General features: G+C 44.4%; 1 protein-coding gene across 1 annotated transcript in view; it reads left to right on the forward strand.

Moving 5' to 3' along the window:
* Positions 1–2,601, forward strand: part of T265_11950 (hypothetical protein) — a gene marked incomplete at both ends in the record, with an annotated part of 39,131 nt that extends 36,530 nt beyond the window's left edge. The window contains one exon of the mRNA XM_009178794.1: positions 2,500–2,601. Coding sequence (XP_009177058.1) covers positions 2,500–2,601 — 102 coding nt within the window. The remainder of the gene's footprint in view (positions 1–2,499) is intronic.
* Between the last annotated feature and the right edge of the window lie 14,826 nt (positions 2,602–17,427).

Raw genomic sequence — 17,427 nt, forward strand, 5'->3', positions numbered from 1 at the left:
ACTGAGATAATGTAACGATCAGCAGTGATCCAGACGTCCTGGTTACCATGCGCCATTAGGTTACCTCTAACCCTCGAACCAGTCAACGCATCTAAACCACCACGACATTCAGCAAAACACAGGACAACGGGAAGAGCAAATTGAAGAAGTGTAATAAACCGCTGTTATACTCGCTCATTTGGAAGGGTATATAGACAACTGCCCGATCGGATCTGAACGTAACACCACTAATATCAACAATTAAATAGCCATTCCTTCTCGACAGCAGATGTCATGAAAACAAACGAACCCTTCTAACTAGAGTGTTCATGAAGAAAAAATTCTAACTCAGGTTTATCCAAATTGGTTCCGTGTCTGTGCTTCAGAATTTCATTCAGTCACGTCTAATCAGCTCCGTTTTTCATCTCTCCTCAATTGCCGGGATACATGCCATATGTGTGGCCATCTGTCTTGGGTCGGTGTGGTGTCGCTTGATGTCTTAAGGACATTGGTGGCACGACGGATGACTGCCGGAGAAAAAAATGAGGTTTAAACATGGCTCTCTGGACTGGGAACTGCTCTTCGAGCACCTGACTCCCTATTGGGATCTCCAGTGTCGTTGCAGTTGTTTCTCATGGTACTGTTCATAGGTCCCACCTTGGTTTCGACGTTTGTCGACGGATTTCTATGTCACTTCCTAAAAGGGGTACAACCCCCCACAAAGAATATGTACTTACTTTCCTATCATAAGGTGAAAAATTTCATGGCTATCAAGGTTATAAACGTCGGTAGGCATTCATTACGATGTTCAAAAATGGTTTTAGCCAGGATAACTCGTTCATCCATGTGAAGATCACCTCTACATAGTCTTTGCGCAATACGATATAACTGTGGGAGTTCATGTGTAATGACACGGAAAATGAAGATAATCCTCCAGACATAGTACCGTGCGAGGTTTGAAACATTGACGCATTCCAGACTGGAGCAGCCAAAATGCCAGTATCATGTCTGAACGGCGGACCATCCGATCACTAATTTGGCGCACTAACCACTGAGCTATCTCGCGCTGTGTAATGACAACGCTCTTGCATCAATAGAGGGCATCTGATGGTTGTACCATGACTTTCGTTGTAGAGGGAAAGACATGGCGGGAACTGAGGTGCATGATTCTAAAATCTGGACTTTGTAGCACGATAGGTCCGGGCAAAATATGACGTGTTAAACTTTTTGCGTCCTCCTCAAGCTAGCGTATCCTATTTAATGTGACGTAAGTCTTTGTTTACGTCAGTTAACCTGAATCCTACTAAAAATCTCTCAATGCACGTTCCGCTAGTACGGAAAATTTCGCTTAAGCCAACTATCATCCTGAAAGTGTAGGGACCAGGTTGGAGCACACGATTCTGGGCATTGTGTGACAAAATGTCAAAAGCGTTCAGATTCATTTCACCACTTCGAAACCGCCAAAGCTTTCTGCTGAGAGGACATTCCCCTGGCATGTTTCGTCCCAGTTTCATTTTGGCCAACCAATACAGGATCGCTGCAAAGAACTGATTCGCATCTCTTTGTTAAGTTGAAATGGTGTACTTGTTGCCCGGTTACAACCAGACACTCCTTCGGTGTGACATGGAACAAGTCAAAATTCGGATCGCTCGCGCGGGCTGATTAAATATATTTTGGCGCCGTGACCGATTGAGTCACAAACAATTCCAACGTGAAACACTGGCTTCACCGTGTCATCATCCCGGCTACCCGTAATTTTGTGCGACAGCATGATATGGCTAATTCCTGGACGAACTGACCAGGTCGTGCCCCAGAACTCTCCCAAATACGCCAAACACCCCGAGATCTCCGAAGGCAACAGACAGGGTGTTGGTCATTTCAGCAAGTTGTGACCATTTCAAATCAGTTCTGATCAGATCAGTTCAGTTCAGTTAAGTTAATCTCAAATCAGTCTCAACCACTACTTCGGCCGTGTGGTTGATTTTCTACGGAATTGAAATTGGGCAGTCACGAAGAATGGTCCTTGTGCTGAACGCTGCTAAGGTGTGTTCTGAAGCACTATTTGGCCAGCATTTCTGGCTAAATTTTCTGGTATGGTAATTCAAGCCGAACCATTTCGTGGAGTTCACACTGTTTCACCCATATGCTACGTAGCTGAAGACTTTCGCGTGTTCTCTGCTAGGGGTGAAGGAGTAAATAAGAGATATGCTGATATTCGCCGACACCTCTCACAAGTAACTTTTTCTGATTTCGGGCCCAGTAACCGCTCAGACTTCAGAATACACCAACGAAATTATTCCCCACTCTTAACGTAGCGGGGAATCATGAATTCTGTTGGTGTACGTTAGGGTGAATCTTGTGCAAACACACTATCCTGTTACTTTGATAGCATCTTTAGACATTGGTCCAAACCTGTGTTGGACATGTATGATCCTGGTTCCGGCGTATGCGTGGCGACCATTTCCTTTGCATGTCTAGACTGGTTTCGTAGCTGGGATTATGTTAGCTCTCTCTTTTCAGGTCCCAGGGGTAGCTGAGCACACAACTCATCTAATGGAGATGTGCAAAGCCGGATACGAGGCCGAAACCCTCATCGAGTCTGTCCACAGCGTCTGCTCCTAACGGACACGCACCAAGTTGTGTGATTCTGCCAAAACAAAATGAATTGCAACTATTCAGTTTCGTGTTTTGCTACCGTTACAGGACATGCGTTGCATTTTCCCATCAAGCTGGCGTTCAAGAAATCATCCGGGACAAACCGGAGAAATTCAGGTAAAATCGTCCGGAATCTCAATACTTGTGGACTCATTAAGACGCTTTCACAATTCTGACGTACTATTGCACGTTAGGTGTACAGGACTGATAATAATAGACCGGTCAATCAATGAAATTGGTACAGTTAGCGGGTCATCTGTCGACTCGAACACACTCTTCAAACTCCAATCTCTACTCTTGTTTCCTCCAACCGGACCAGAGACGCATAGTCAAACTCCGCCCCCTAAACATTTAAAAAGTTATCATACAGCCAGTCACCACTTTCTCCGATGCTCAGTTGAAGTCGTCATGACCTTGCGAGTTTGTCCAACCATCAGAATTGTTATTAGGACGTGAACAAACATTTCTACACTCGACTGAGCTAGAGGCCATTTCGTAACATCCCTTCCTACCCACACATCTACCATCATGACGTCCCTCAGTGGGTGGTTTACCGAAGCCGCTAGACATGTAGTAGTTTGGTTACCTAATAATTTACTTTCCTGGAGTATGTAGCAAAGGAATAATAATAATAATAACACTAGATTTAATAAACAATGTTAAAAATGTCAGATAAAACAGACTGTCTAAAAATAGTGTTTTCTTTAAAATACTCCGTCGTTTGCTCAAGTAACAATAATCCAATCATGATTGTCCAGGGTCCTCTTCTGAACAGTTCCCACACACAATTGATTCCGAGAATAGTCTGACCTGTTTTAATAACAGAGTTAGCACGCGAGGCTCGCGAATGACCGCTGCAAACGCAAACGAGATCAGAACAGACAGTCAGAGCACTTGACCACGTTTGTTTTGCGTGAATTCATTAAAGTGCACGTTTTTCTAGTTATTTCATTGTATTCAAACAAAAGACGGTCGTGCTAGTGACAAAATAACTAATGTTATAATGAAAGCAAAATGAAGGTACAGAACACCACAAGCTTCATCCGAAATTGCTTATAGTCTTCGCAAATATCCGTAGACCCGTTATCCAAATCCAACGAATGAATGTGGAGTTTTGTTGGAGCGAGTCCTGTAACCAAACAAGACGACGTCCATAATCACAAAACTTCGTGATTCACGTCATCATCAATTTTCATCAAGTCACTGACTTTGCCCACCCGTTTAACCGTCGAACCACTGTATAATGTATGGGGCAGGAGATCACGGATGACGTCGGATGGTGTGACGTGGATTAATATGCTCGCGCCACCTATGGACAATCTGATGCACGACAAAAACATGAGAATCAGCCAACAATGTAAAATGTTGTTTAATGAGTGGTAAGCGATAACACGATCATGACTCCAGGTCAGGCATAACTATCCGTCATAATGGTCTGGTTTGAAATTAAATGGCGAAAATGAATATTCAGCGCACAAAAGTGTCATAAGTACGCAGACACCCCTTATCGACGAGCAAAAAAATTCAACGACTGTGACATTCGAAAGTCTCAGTTCAATAACAACCTTGGCGCATTGAGGAAAGCAGATACGTCGGTACAAGATGATCATCGGTTGGTGGGCAGAAAAGGTGACATCACAACCGATTGCACGTAGGGCTGAGATTATTGCAAAGAAATATTCATCAGCACAGTACTTTTCCTTCTCCTCATACCACGCGGTTACTCCGCGCTCATACGATACTATGCCGACGCCCATTACAATTGCTTGGCGATCCCGAACAGCAAAAATATCAGTCTTGAAGAAATACGTCGAAGTAGGTGCTCTCAACTCCTCGACGAATGTGTATCCCAGTCGACAGGGACACTTTTAGAGTTCCATTTCAATTATGACGAGCACACCTGGCATCATGCGTAATCCAGCAGGATTGCAAAATATGCACCAAACTCTCCGGTTGGCCACAGTTTCCACGACATAAGATCGTCTGGCCACCATGACCATGCCGAGCGCTTCTAACTCTCGTCCTAAGCAGGTTGCATCGGAGCTGGATACCCCGGATAAATATCCGTGGAAACACTCGTTCTGGGAATACGAGCCATCGATTCGACAGAGGCGAAGTGACCAACTCTCGTAAACCGCGACCGTCATTGCTGTTGTGCAGACTTTCACCCCAAGCAGCCACCAGTTGTTCCTCGGTGTATAAGCATGCACCATGGACTCAGATCGGAGGACTGAGGTCGCGAACAATGTTGCTAAATGTGAAATCGTTGGCCACATTGCGTAGTACTCGGCACTGAGTAGAAAGGATCATTTTCCACACCCGTTCTTCGCTGCACCCGACTTGGGATACCAAGTCCCCATGTGTTTAACGGCATGTGTGTGGCTCATCTGGGTATCCTTCGGTAGACATTGCCAACCATGAATATATTGCTTGATGTAGCTGTCCAATATTTATATTTTGAGCTTGATTCGGTGAATCTGGCCAAGCACGTGCAAATGTGTCAGCCTCGATATAAGATAGTTCCTCGTGATCTCCATTCTTCGATGCAATGACAACGGAACACGCGTCACCTAGTCGAGCAGTTTGAGCAGGTGCGCCCATACGTGAATGTTATCGTGGATGATCGCCTTGACCAACACCTATGTGGTAGTAACCTCGGAAATGTGGAAAACTGATACAGCATTCTCATATGACGCTTTGATATACCAAATTCGATTTGACGGTGCTTCAAACGCCCCGGCAGATCTGACGAGTTTATGGTGCGAAACAGATTCAAATGATTCCGGGATATCAACAAACGTGGAACCGAGGTTGGAAGCAGTTGTTGAAGACTGACAAAGCGGGGCATGCAACAGCAATGTGACTTCCAAACAGCCGTCTTAATGCAAAAATGCAAATTTGATGTGAGGGCAGTCGCAATCTACGACCCCAGCGATCAGCTAGCACCCTATGAAAGCAACGAACAAGAATGGCTGAAACGGAGATCAATCTAAGTTGATCCGGTGAGGTCGTCTTTGGGACCTTCGGAAATAGAGCAATACGGGCGCGACACAGATGTGGGGGAGAACCCCTATAAAATAACCCCAATTTGAAATAACCATCGAGCACGTTAGCATTGAACAGGAGGAGCATCCTGGGTGTGGGATTGTCCAGTCCAGGGGACGAATTGTCCGTCAAATGGATTCTACGGTTGACTTCCACTCTGGTAACTGGCTCGACCAGCTCCAGTCGAATGATGCAACTATAAGATTTGGCCGGCTGTTCATATGTTTCGTAGCTGAGAGCTCATGTTTCCACAAGTGCTCGGCGTCCACAGGTGGGTCGCAGTTACCCGTGTAAAAATAATTCCATGACCCGTCGCACAGAGCAGACGCTGCATCTTTCCGTGTTTTGTGGCATAAGGTCTAGTTGGCTCGGCGAATTCGCTTTCTGTCGACCGGGATCCGATGTGCAACTTGACGGAGGCGTCGAGCTACAGTTTTTAAATTATGTGGAATTGTTCTGAAGGCGTGGAAATCCAGAATCCACAAGCGTTGTTCCGCTGGCGGCAGACGGCAACCCTTGTGCAAATGTCAGAAGGTCAGCATTAGAGATGGAACTGTCAGCATGGGATTCTACGAGTGACACGGCACAACCGACAGTTTGTTTAAACCGGACGCCATAGTGAAAGGATTTATATGATAGTTTGGTCAGGCCCCGAGATGATGATTTGTCCTTTTGTGCTTGCCAGTTAATCACCGTAATCTGGTTTTGACGCTGATAGCCGATCGACAAAGGAAATACCGCCCCGTTCTCATGAACAGCGCGGTTTTCATGCAACGAGACGAACATAAATTGTCAGTGCAGGAGAGACTCTTGGTGTTCTTGTTTTGAGTCTTTATCCAGGTCGCCTGAATAAATACTTGGAGGTATAGGCACCTGAGAATAATTGAAATGAGCTTGACCTAGGGACCTTTACCGTCCACCTTTATTCTTTCTTTCACACTAAGTCTTTCAAAAAATCGTGGTTGTGCTGCAGCGATGCATTACCGCCCAACATTGAAGTCTTTCTGCCGCGCGTGAAGATGATTGTGACGACGACGATGATGACGATGATCATAAACTCTGACGATGAAGCTCATTTGGCTGTGTCGTGGCGAGCGTGCTATATCAAGTTTGAATAGGGATTGGAAGTTTGATGAATGCGAAATACTGGCTAACGTGCTGGTCATAAACACGACTAGTGAGTATGAGAGAAGCGTGTAGTCAGTCATACATCAGTAATTCATAGAATTGGGTTCGAGAATATCCGGGGTGATGCTGGTGCTGATGCCTCTGCTGATGATGATGATGGGATATGCCTGAGTGAGATAATTTCCCCAACACTGATTGACTAAGGGCTCGGAAAATCCAATATGACGTCACTTGGAATGTTGCATCTATATACAGCTATACCGGATTTAGAGGTAGAACCATGAGCAGCGAACAATTTTCAAAATTCATAAGTCGTCCTTTACTGTTCAAAACAGACCATGTTTGTAGAGTACAACAAAGTCCAACATTCTACGGTGAGAACCATATTTTGCTGACTTAGCATCACCAATTGAGCTCAGTAAGTGTCTTTGGATTTGGATAACGGGTCTACGGATATTTGGGAAGACCCTAAGCAATTTCGGAAGAAGCCTGTGGTGTTCTGTACCTTCATTTTGCTTTCATTATAACATTACTTATTTTGTCGGTAGCCTCTCACTCAGTGGAGTGTAGAAATGAATGTTCAAGTCCTAATAACAATTCTGATGGTTGGTCAAACACGCATTTTCATGGCGACTTCAACTGAGCATCATAGAAAATGGTTACTGGCTGTGTGATAACTGTTTAAATGTTTAAATTGCCAAGTTTGACTATGCGTCTCTGGTCCGTTTAGAGGAAACAAGAGAAAAGATTGGGTTTGGAGAGTATGTTGGAGTCGACAGATGACCCGCTAACTGTACCAATTTCATTGATTGACCGGTCTATTATTATCAGTCCTGTACACCTAACGTGCAATAGTACGTCAGAATTGTGAAAGCGTCTTAATGAGTCCACAAGTATTGAGATTCCGGACGATTTTACCTGAATTTCTCCGGTTTGTCCCGGATGATTTCTTGAACGCCAGCTTGATGGGAAAATGCAACGCATGTCCTGTAACGGTAGCAAAACACGAAACTGAACAGTTGCAACTCATTTTATTTTGGCAGAATCACACAACTTAGTGCGTGACCGTTAGGAGCAGACGCTGTGGACAGACTCGATGAGGGTTTCGGCCTCGTATCCGGCTTTGCACATCTCCATTAGATGAGTTGTGTGCTCAGCTACCCCTGGGACCTGAAAAGAGAGAGCTAACATAATCCCAGCTACGAAACCAGTCTAGACATGCAAAGGAAATGGTCGCCACGCATACGCCGGAACCAGGATCATACATGTCCAACACAGGTTTGGACCAATGTCTAAAGATGCTATCAAAGTAACAGGATAGTGTGTTTGCACAAGATTCACCCTAATGTACACCAACAGAATTCAGGATTCCCAACTATGTTAAGAGTGGGGAAGATTTTCAGTGATGTATATTGAGGGCTGAGCGGTCACTGGGCCCGAAATCAGAAAAAGTTACTTGTGAGAGGTGTCAGCGAGTATCAGCATATCTGATATGAACTCCTTCACTCCTAGCAGAAAACACGCGAAATTCTTCAGCTACGTAGCAAATGGGTGAAACAGTGTGAACTCCACGCAATGGTTCGGCCTGAATTACCATACCAGAAACTTTAGCCAGAAATGCTGGCCAAATAGCGCTTCAGAACACTTCTTAGCAGCGTTCAGCACAAGGACCATTCTTCGTGACTGCCCAATTTCAATTCCGTAGAAAATCAACCACACGGCCGAAGTAGTGGTTGAGACTGATTTGAGATTAACTAAACTGAACTCATCTGATCTGATCAGAACTGAACTCAAGTGGAAGGGGCACAACTAGACTGAAATCAGTTGGTCCAAAATGACTAGGCCTGACCTGAACTCAGCTGACCTGACCTGAACTGAGCTGAACTGAACTGAACTGAACTGAACTGAACTGAACTGAACTGAACTGAACTGAACTGAACTGAACTGAACTGAACTGAACTGAACTGAACTGAACTGAACTGAACTGAACTGAACTGAACTGAACTGAACTGAACTGAACTGAACTGAACTGAACTGAACTGAACTGAACTGAACTGAACTGAACTGAACTGAACTGAACTGAACTGAACTGAACTGAACTGAACTGAACTGAACTGAACTGAACTGAACTGAACTGAACTGAACTGAACTGAACTGAACTGAACTGAACTGAACTGAACTGAACTGAACTGAACTGAACTGAACTGAACTGAACTGAACTGAACTGAACTGAACTGAACTGAACTGAACTGAACTGAACTGAACTGAACTGAACTGAACTGAACTGAACTGAACTGAACTGAACTGAACTGAACTGAACTGAACTGAACTGAACTGAACTGAACCGAACTGTACTGTACTGAACTTAGTTAGCACGCGCCCGCCCTTGGGTGCAGAACCTGTGCGAAATCTGTGCCGAAATTCTGCACTTATTTTCGGCTTTAAAGCCTAGGGAGATTGAGGCGTTTAATAGGCATCTGAGCTTCTTTATTTGTCTAACAGTAATAAAAAATCACAATAAGCTGCATTTCCATGTGCCTAGGAAGTGCAAACGGTCAACCGATTTAAGTGGTTTCGTTTTACTGTGCGGCGCCATTGCTCGCGGGTAGCCCTGCTTTCTGCTTGTCCTCACGAGCGGCTGAGAGTGAGTTCTGTTGTGCTTTCATATGTTTATTCCTGGTGTGTTTACGTGAACCAAACCGTAAAAAATATTTTTTTATTTCAAGTAACCATCAATCCGGCCGAAATTTGTTCGTGTTGCTCGTAAAGGCTCTTTGAGTACAACGCTATATAGGAAAGTGCGACAGACGGCTGCGGCAAGTGGCTGTTTCCGTTGCCAGACTGGTAAATGCGCTCATAACGCCTTTAGTCGACTACCTGAGGGTAAGATTCATGATTAATCAGATAATAGGCTCTAGATATGCCGAATCTGACGGTTCCAGTTGATAAAATAGGCTGCGATATACCACGCTGTTCGCCGGCGGTTTCCCCGATCCCTGTTGTCAGGACTTTGGAACCAGAAAGATATTCACCACTGCGGTCCCTGGAGAACCTTTCGGTTCCTGCTTTTTGCCACAAGGTAGCCCACCGCAAGTCGTTGAAGAGATCAGTCCGTACGTGCTGCTTGCACTTATATTGCTATTCATCAGTATGCTTTTTAAACAATTCACAACCAGGTAGAAGTATTTTAACGGCTGTTCGTCGGATGGCGCGGAGGCTGAGCCTACCTTTATCCGGTTTAGCCGTTATGTTGGACGAACTCGTACTTTTGCCGTGTCTTTCGAAGGATCCACGGACCGTAATGAAAACTCCCCGTCCTTGCTGCGTGCGACAGAAGGCCGGTATGGTGTACCTCCACCTAGGGTTGAAAGCAGGTTTGCTGCAACAGCTCCGTGAGATTCACACCAGGGCTGCAGATATTGATATTCAAATGAACGTTGATGGTATTCGTGCCTACAACAACTCGCGTACTCAGGTGTGGCCTATATTCTCCTGCATAATTTCCCCCTTTCTCGGTCAGCCTTTCGTCGTTGGAATATACTGTGGTAAGCAAAAACCCAATGGTGCTAAGCAGCTGATGTCTGACACGGTCGCTGATTTGAAAGACGTCCCGGCGGACGGTGTCTCCCGAGTATAAAATACTCATGCCGTCCGTCTTCAGTGCATTATTTGCGACAGTCCTGCTGGGGCCTTTCTGAAGCAAGTGAAGGACAATACAGGATATTATGGCTGTGATTATTGCACACGAAAGGTTGTGCACATTGGCACGCGTATGACTTTTCCCTCGTTGACATCTCCCTTGCGTCGTGGCTATGATTTCCGAACCAGAAAGCAAGAGAAGCACCATACTGGTCCAAGTCCGATGGAGGGGTTAAATTTTCCCATGATTGACGGTTTCCCACCAGGTTACATGCATAGTGTGTGTCTTGGTTTAGTGCGGAAATTTCTCATCTTACTCAGAGCTGGGCCAATTGGACACAAGGACAGGCTTTCTTTGGAGTCCTGAAATCTGCAGAATGATAACATTGAGCAACAGAGTTTGGCTCTGAGTGCTGATGTCCCCCGAAAATGTCGCGGTGTCATCGACCTGGATCGGTGGAAGGCATCTGAGCCACGACGGTTTCTTTTGTACATAGGACCCAGTGTTTTACGGGATATCTTACATCCTGACGTTTACGAATATTTCATGTATTTTTCGGTAACCAATTTCAGAGGCTGTTAACCTTTTTCCACAACACTATGCTGATTTTTAATTGATGTTTCCAAGGTTTCTATGCCAAAATTTGCTGCTACTATTGGCCCACGCCATTTAGTCTACAACATACAACTCTTCTCTCATTTGTTCAATTTCGTCAAGCTTCATGGTTGCTTGGACCGTTTTTCCGTTTTCCCTATGAATCAGAGCTGGGGCATTTGAAGAACTATACACATGCGAAAAAATGTTCTTCTTCTGTTGTTGAATGTCGTATTTGGAAGTTGTTTTTCAGCCATTTACGCTGTTCTCATATTTGCGGACAACTCTGTTGGCATAGTGCATGAATCGTGGTTTGTACCGCCCGATTCAGTCATTTGGCCCTCTTGCACAACCAGCACTCTTTATGCCAACTCACTGAGCAGTACTCTACCAAAATGTCCACACAAGTCGTGCACGTACAAAGTGTATCTGCAGTGTAGTAAGTTCATTTTCAGTTAAAAATGTTCTGGAAACTTTTCCGGATGCACTGAGTGCTTAGCGGGAAGCCCTTGACTCAGGGCATACCTACTCTCCGGAGCAAAACGATGAACGGCTCGTACGTCAATGCAGCAGCAAACAGAATGTTTTCGTCAATCGTATTACGATGGTTGCAGTACAAAGAAACGACTGCCGTCTGATTTTACAGACGGGTCGGAGCGTGATTCCAGTGGTGACGCCACATTGTTTGCGAACATATTCATAAGCCCACCAACTCCAAAAGACTGTAGGTCCTCCCGCACCTACCAACTTTTCAATTTGTAATATGCTCACTTTCAGATGTACTAATCCGACTGCCACGATTAGTAGAAACATTCCTGTTCAAGACGCGCCATCCGTACCTGGTGATGCCCTTATTATATGTGGAGCGTACGTTTTATTTCATTACCACCATCTAGAATCCATCATCAGTTCCACGTATACAAAACTTCCCGCCGTGAGCGATCCCGAACCACGCAGTTCCACCCTGATCCTCAGGTTTACTCAACATTCCACGTACTTTATTTTCTAGGACTAACTCTCCAAATTCGAAGGCCAGCGTAATTTCCCCGGACCTGGCCAGCCATATTCTCACTGGGTAGATTACCATGTTTTAATTAAACTATTTTATAGAGAATTTAAAGAGGATTTACTCGTCGTTTCAAGGGCTGTACTTGAAGCTAGACGCTTTAGTACCCACTAGCAGTTCTGAGGCAGTCAACGAGCCCCTCTTCCGCTTTCACCCATGGATGATTTCCGAAAGTATGAAGAACATCGAAGAGATGGTCCACGCTATGCAAAGCTGGTAAGTATTAGTTGTAGTCACGATTGTTAATTTCACAAGCGTGGAAAGGTGGCTCTTGCAGGAGGCTGGCGGTGCACAAGTGTGCGTGACCAACGCGCTTACGCGGACGTTGGCACCAAACTTAGCCGAACTACTCAACTGTCGCGGAATAAATGAAAAAGAAGTCTTCGAGTCAACCAGGCTCGCCCAAGGACTTATTTGTAAGTAGTTAATTGTTATTCTATAGTTAGCTAGTTGAGTCAGTGTCTTGATGAAACTCAAAAACCTCAATAACTTCAATAACTTCGCTACAGACGCGACAACGGATAAGTTTCCGAACACAAATCTGCGACAAATAAAGGAAATCGTTCGTCGCTGGACGGAGCACGAACAGCGGAGTTTTCGGAACCGCCTGCAGAGAACAACCAAGACTGACAAATGATTTTCCTCGTGTATTTTTTGAAAACTCATTCATAAAAAAATTTGTACTTGAAGGCGCTTATTGATATCCGGAAAGGTAATACGCTGACTAATTATGTGGAGGCAGATGAGTTACATTTAGTGTTTAGGAAGTTGCTGAGTCGTACCAGGTAAAGAGATAAATCCGTATAACGGCCTATGATTCAGCGTCGGACGACTTTAGCGGGCTGGGTGCAGAAATTCCGGTACGGAGTACGCATTTTCCGCACCTGGATGCGGAAACGTCTGCACTATTTCCGCATCCGGGTACGGAGTGGGTGCGGAAATTTGTTTCATTTCCGCACAGAATCTGCACCTGGGTGCCGACATCCTTCTTGTTCACGCTATCGGGAGAGAGTAGTACTCCGGTAGCTGAATTTAGCAGCAAGCCTCAAGTACCCGTTTTTCAAAAGTGAACTATGGTAAATCGCTTAAGACACTAGCAGTAAGACCGATTTGGAATATGGAGTAGAGAGCCTGACCAGTTGGTTGAATGTGGGAAAGATGGGTGCCTTCGCGTAACAGCAAGGCCTGTGGTTATATCGACTCGGATGGTGGAAAGCCTTTTTACCACTGAAGTGACTGACACAATCGATTTCAAAGCAACCCAACTAATTACATTGACATTGGACTGTGGACCGTTCCCTTGGTTCTTAAACGTATAACGGTGTAACTAATGACTGTTCCAATAGACAATGCAAAATATCGAAAATTCCACTGAACACATACAGTTATTGCCACATCATTCGGGTGCGTCAGTGGATCATAATGAGCTTGGAAAATTCCAATCGGAAGACTTCTCATCGTCCGTAGTGAACAATAAACAGACGCTTGTCGGTGTATTATCAACTCAGCGTCTTGTTCCATACAAAGAGTAAGAGGTCTAAAATACATCCGTCGTTCTACACTAGGGTAACGCGCGCGCAGTATCCGATTCGCTGACGTACATTCCGAATGTGTGCTTCGTGGTACTCGCTAGTTCAGAAAGCAGTGGGCCTGTCAGCTACTAAAATTTGCATAAATTATTTTAATGCTCAAACCATGCTCTCGAACATCTTGGGACTACAAAATGAAATCATAGTATCCCTGTTTTTCATCAGAGCAAGACTTGTAACGAGAATATCTGAATATCTGAATACCTGAACATCTGACTGAATCATATAACTCAGCAAGATATTTCGCTGAAGACGTCGCAACTTTTTATTCTTTAAACTTTAATCGCACCATGAGTCTGTGACGTGCTTATATCAAGTGTTTGCACCCGAGGAATTGTGAACTTTTGCCTCTCGCCGCCTAACAGAACTTTCACACTCGATTGGATGTTTAATCCTTCAGTGAAGCCAATCTGTCCTGGTAAACCGAGAAACATTGTAAAGATGTCCGAACCCTATTGAGAGAAGGGAGCAGATCGCTTCTTATCTCAGTAGAGCGTCGAACTGGCGACCTTCCGGCCAATGATTGATTACTTAGCCGTTTAACCACGGGGGCTTGACCATTGCCGTTTACTTAGCCACCTCGCAGCCTCACCCACCGTTCAATCACGGGAAACAACATCACGTGGCCACATATTGACTAGCTCCTCGAGTGATGAGTTCTCGGATGAGAACTTCAGTCATCGTGCAAATATATTATTGCCCTGAGGTACTTGTGAATGACTTACATAGATTTGAGTCAACATTATACCATAGAACCTAACTTTTTTTAGATCAAGACGGATTTACATGTAAACCACTTACTATTGACATTTTCCCACCAGTAATAGCTACTGCCTCAAACCTCCCTCAATTAACTCTCACTTGGACATCAAATATTTCCAGTTATTACAGGTTAGTTCGGCCCCAGCTCCTGGTCTTTTCGGCAGCTCTTCGGTGTGTCATGACTATTCCGAAGCCGAGTCCCACTTACTTTTTTCTATCCTCGACCATATTGAATTGTTAAGGCATCCGCACACCGGTCCTCCACACAAAACCGGACCTTTTCATTGACTTTGCCAGCTTCCGCTGAGCGGAACACTGACAATGTCACTCCGATTGCTGATGAAACCGTTGCAGTCCAACTGCCAAGCTCGGCAAACAGGACAACAAGCACTGTTTTTCAATATCAGCTTGGTTCACGATTGGATTGTATTCCGTGACCCCGGCAAACTGGGATGACGTGATCGGTACTGTATTCTGCAGATTGCTGACATGAGAACGTTTTTGTGTGGTGTTAATTTTCTGGGACGGGAATTAACGGGATCGGCCAATTTATAGAGAGTTGTCACCCGTGGTTTCTAAAAATCCAGATGTACTATTGTAGATTTTCCAAATTCTACAATTATGTGAAGTATTATTAGCTTTGTTATCGCTGCAGGCCCCAATGGGTTATCACGAGAAATCAGCCAGACATTGGGGGTATCGTCAAATTCTTCATCTGGGAGGATCGTCCGTTCGGTGTGCTTCTCAAGACTGATGGTCACTGGGAAGCGTGGGGATAATTGCGAAGGTGTCTGAGATAATGAAATAATGTAGAAAAAGCATCACTGCAATTTTATCCTGGCTTGGTTGACTGAGAACTGCTCCAGAAGTCGCTCAATCCTCCCTCTTGTTTCGAGAAGCTAACTGCAGTTGTTCTCTTAGGTTGTTATCAGTCGCTCCAACTTGTTCCTGCCATTTTACCGAAGAATTTATTATTGTTGTGCTGAAAAGTGATACAGAAATTCGCAAATCCTTGTCAGTGGTGAATTTGCTTTATGATTGTTAGTTTTAGAATTCCATGGCTACAAAATTACCGGCATCAGTGGATATTCAGTACGACCTTCATACAAACATTGCGTCATGCTCAACCCTATATCTCCTATTGTGGATGACGAAGAGGGTCATTTTCATTCGTCTACCTACATCCCGACGACACAAATCCCAATTCACATTTCGCTTATGCAGGGTATTTTGATTGTGCTAACTATTAAATTCTTGCATACAGTGTTCCGTTTATCCTCTGGAGATGCAACCTTTACAGAATTTATCTTTCGGACACAAGCTACACCTCGAATGATTTGCGCACCGAGACGAATGGTCCAATGACCATTGGACGGAATGCTTATTTGCACAATAATTTACTATTTATTTGCAAGAGATAAGTATACACCGGAAATTCATCTAGGTTCTAATTTTCTAGGAAACCCGAAACCGAACAGTTTCAACTCATTTTATTTTGGCAGAATCACACGTCATATTGCGTGTCCGTTAGGAGCAGACGCTGTGGACAGACTCGATGAGGGTTTTGGCCTTGTATCCGGATTTGCACAAATCCATGAGATGAATTGTATGCTCAGCTACCTCTGGGACCTGGAAACAGACAGATTACGTAATCTCAGCCTTGAAATCAGTCCAGTATTTTAAACGAAATACTCACCATGCATACGAAGGACCCAGGATCATACGTGTCCAACACAGGTTTTCATCAATGCCAAAGTAACAGGAATGTGTGTTCACACAAGATTCACCCTAACTTCACCAACAGAATTCAGCGTTCTCGAGAAAAGTGCCAACTATGCTTAAGTTTGGGGAATGTTGCCAGTGGGGCACACCGATGGCTGAGCGTTTACTGGGCCCGAGATTAGAAAACGTTATCAGCATACCTGAATTTCAGTCACTTTGAATGGTCTTGATGTAACCTCCTTCACCCTAAGCAGAGAACACGCCAAAGTTTTCAGCTACGTAGCAGATGACTGAAACAGTGTGAACTCCATGAAATTGTTCGACTTGAATAACCATACCAGAAACTTTTCCTGAATTGCTGCATTGCAGCGTTGTGCACAAGAACCATTTGTCACGGATGCCCCATGTCATTTCCGTACAGAAACCAATCACAATGCCGTTGTAGGGAGTTAAGCACGGCTCGGAGTACATCCATGTCAGCAATAGAAATGGGTTTGTTGAGGAGCTGAGATACCAAAGCTAAATGAACTGAACTGAACTGAACTCAAATGAACACAAATGTACTTAGACGACTCCTATCGGGTGATGTTATTCTTGATTTGATCACAGGTTCACATCATGCAATTTGAGAACGTTTTACCAGAGCACTTCGAATCGTTCAATATTTCCATGATCCTTAACCAACCTCCACCTTCTATGATTCGCCATGGCGATAGGCGCCATAGACATAAACTCGCTTCGAAAACTACCCCACAAATAGTTGGACACCATGATTTGGAATGAACGTCCAATATTAAGAAAATAACGACAGTGCTGTTGATGTGTGTGCCAGATTTGCCCTGAAATTACCTACTGTAAAGGTCGTCTCGAATTGATCCAATACGGCCTCGAAACATATCAGCTCATCCCTCGTGGACAAGTCGTTCACCATGGGCTTATGGTGCGTTGTCACATCCATGATTATATCGTGAATCGTCTCCTTGACGATGTGGCCTAGCTGAAAAAGCGAGAGGAATAGTTGTGGGAGATTTTAGCTAGACTGCAAGACGTTTCCCGCCCAAATAAATGGACCGCGTTTAATTTTCAGCTGGGTTCTAGAAACGGTAGCCAAGACACTAAATTTATTATTGTTTACCTGAACCATGCATCCAGAACACGTATTCTCCACTTAGCAAATCAATTTTTACCTAGAACGATCTTTTCATTGTACATTCATTTATCTTTATGAAATGGATTGTGTAAGAAAA

The sequence above is a fragment of the Opisthorchis viverrini genome, assembly GCF_000715545.1.
Source record: "Opisthorchis viverrini unplaced genomic scaffold opera_v5_660, whole genome shotgun sequence".
NCBI lineage: Eukaryota > Metazoa > Platyhelminthes > Trematoda > Opisthorchiida > Opisthorchiidae > Opisthorchis > Opisthorchis viverrini.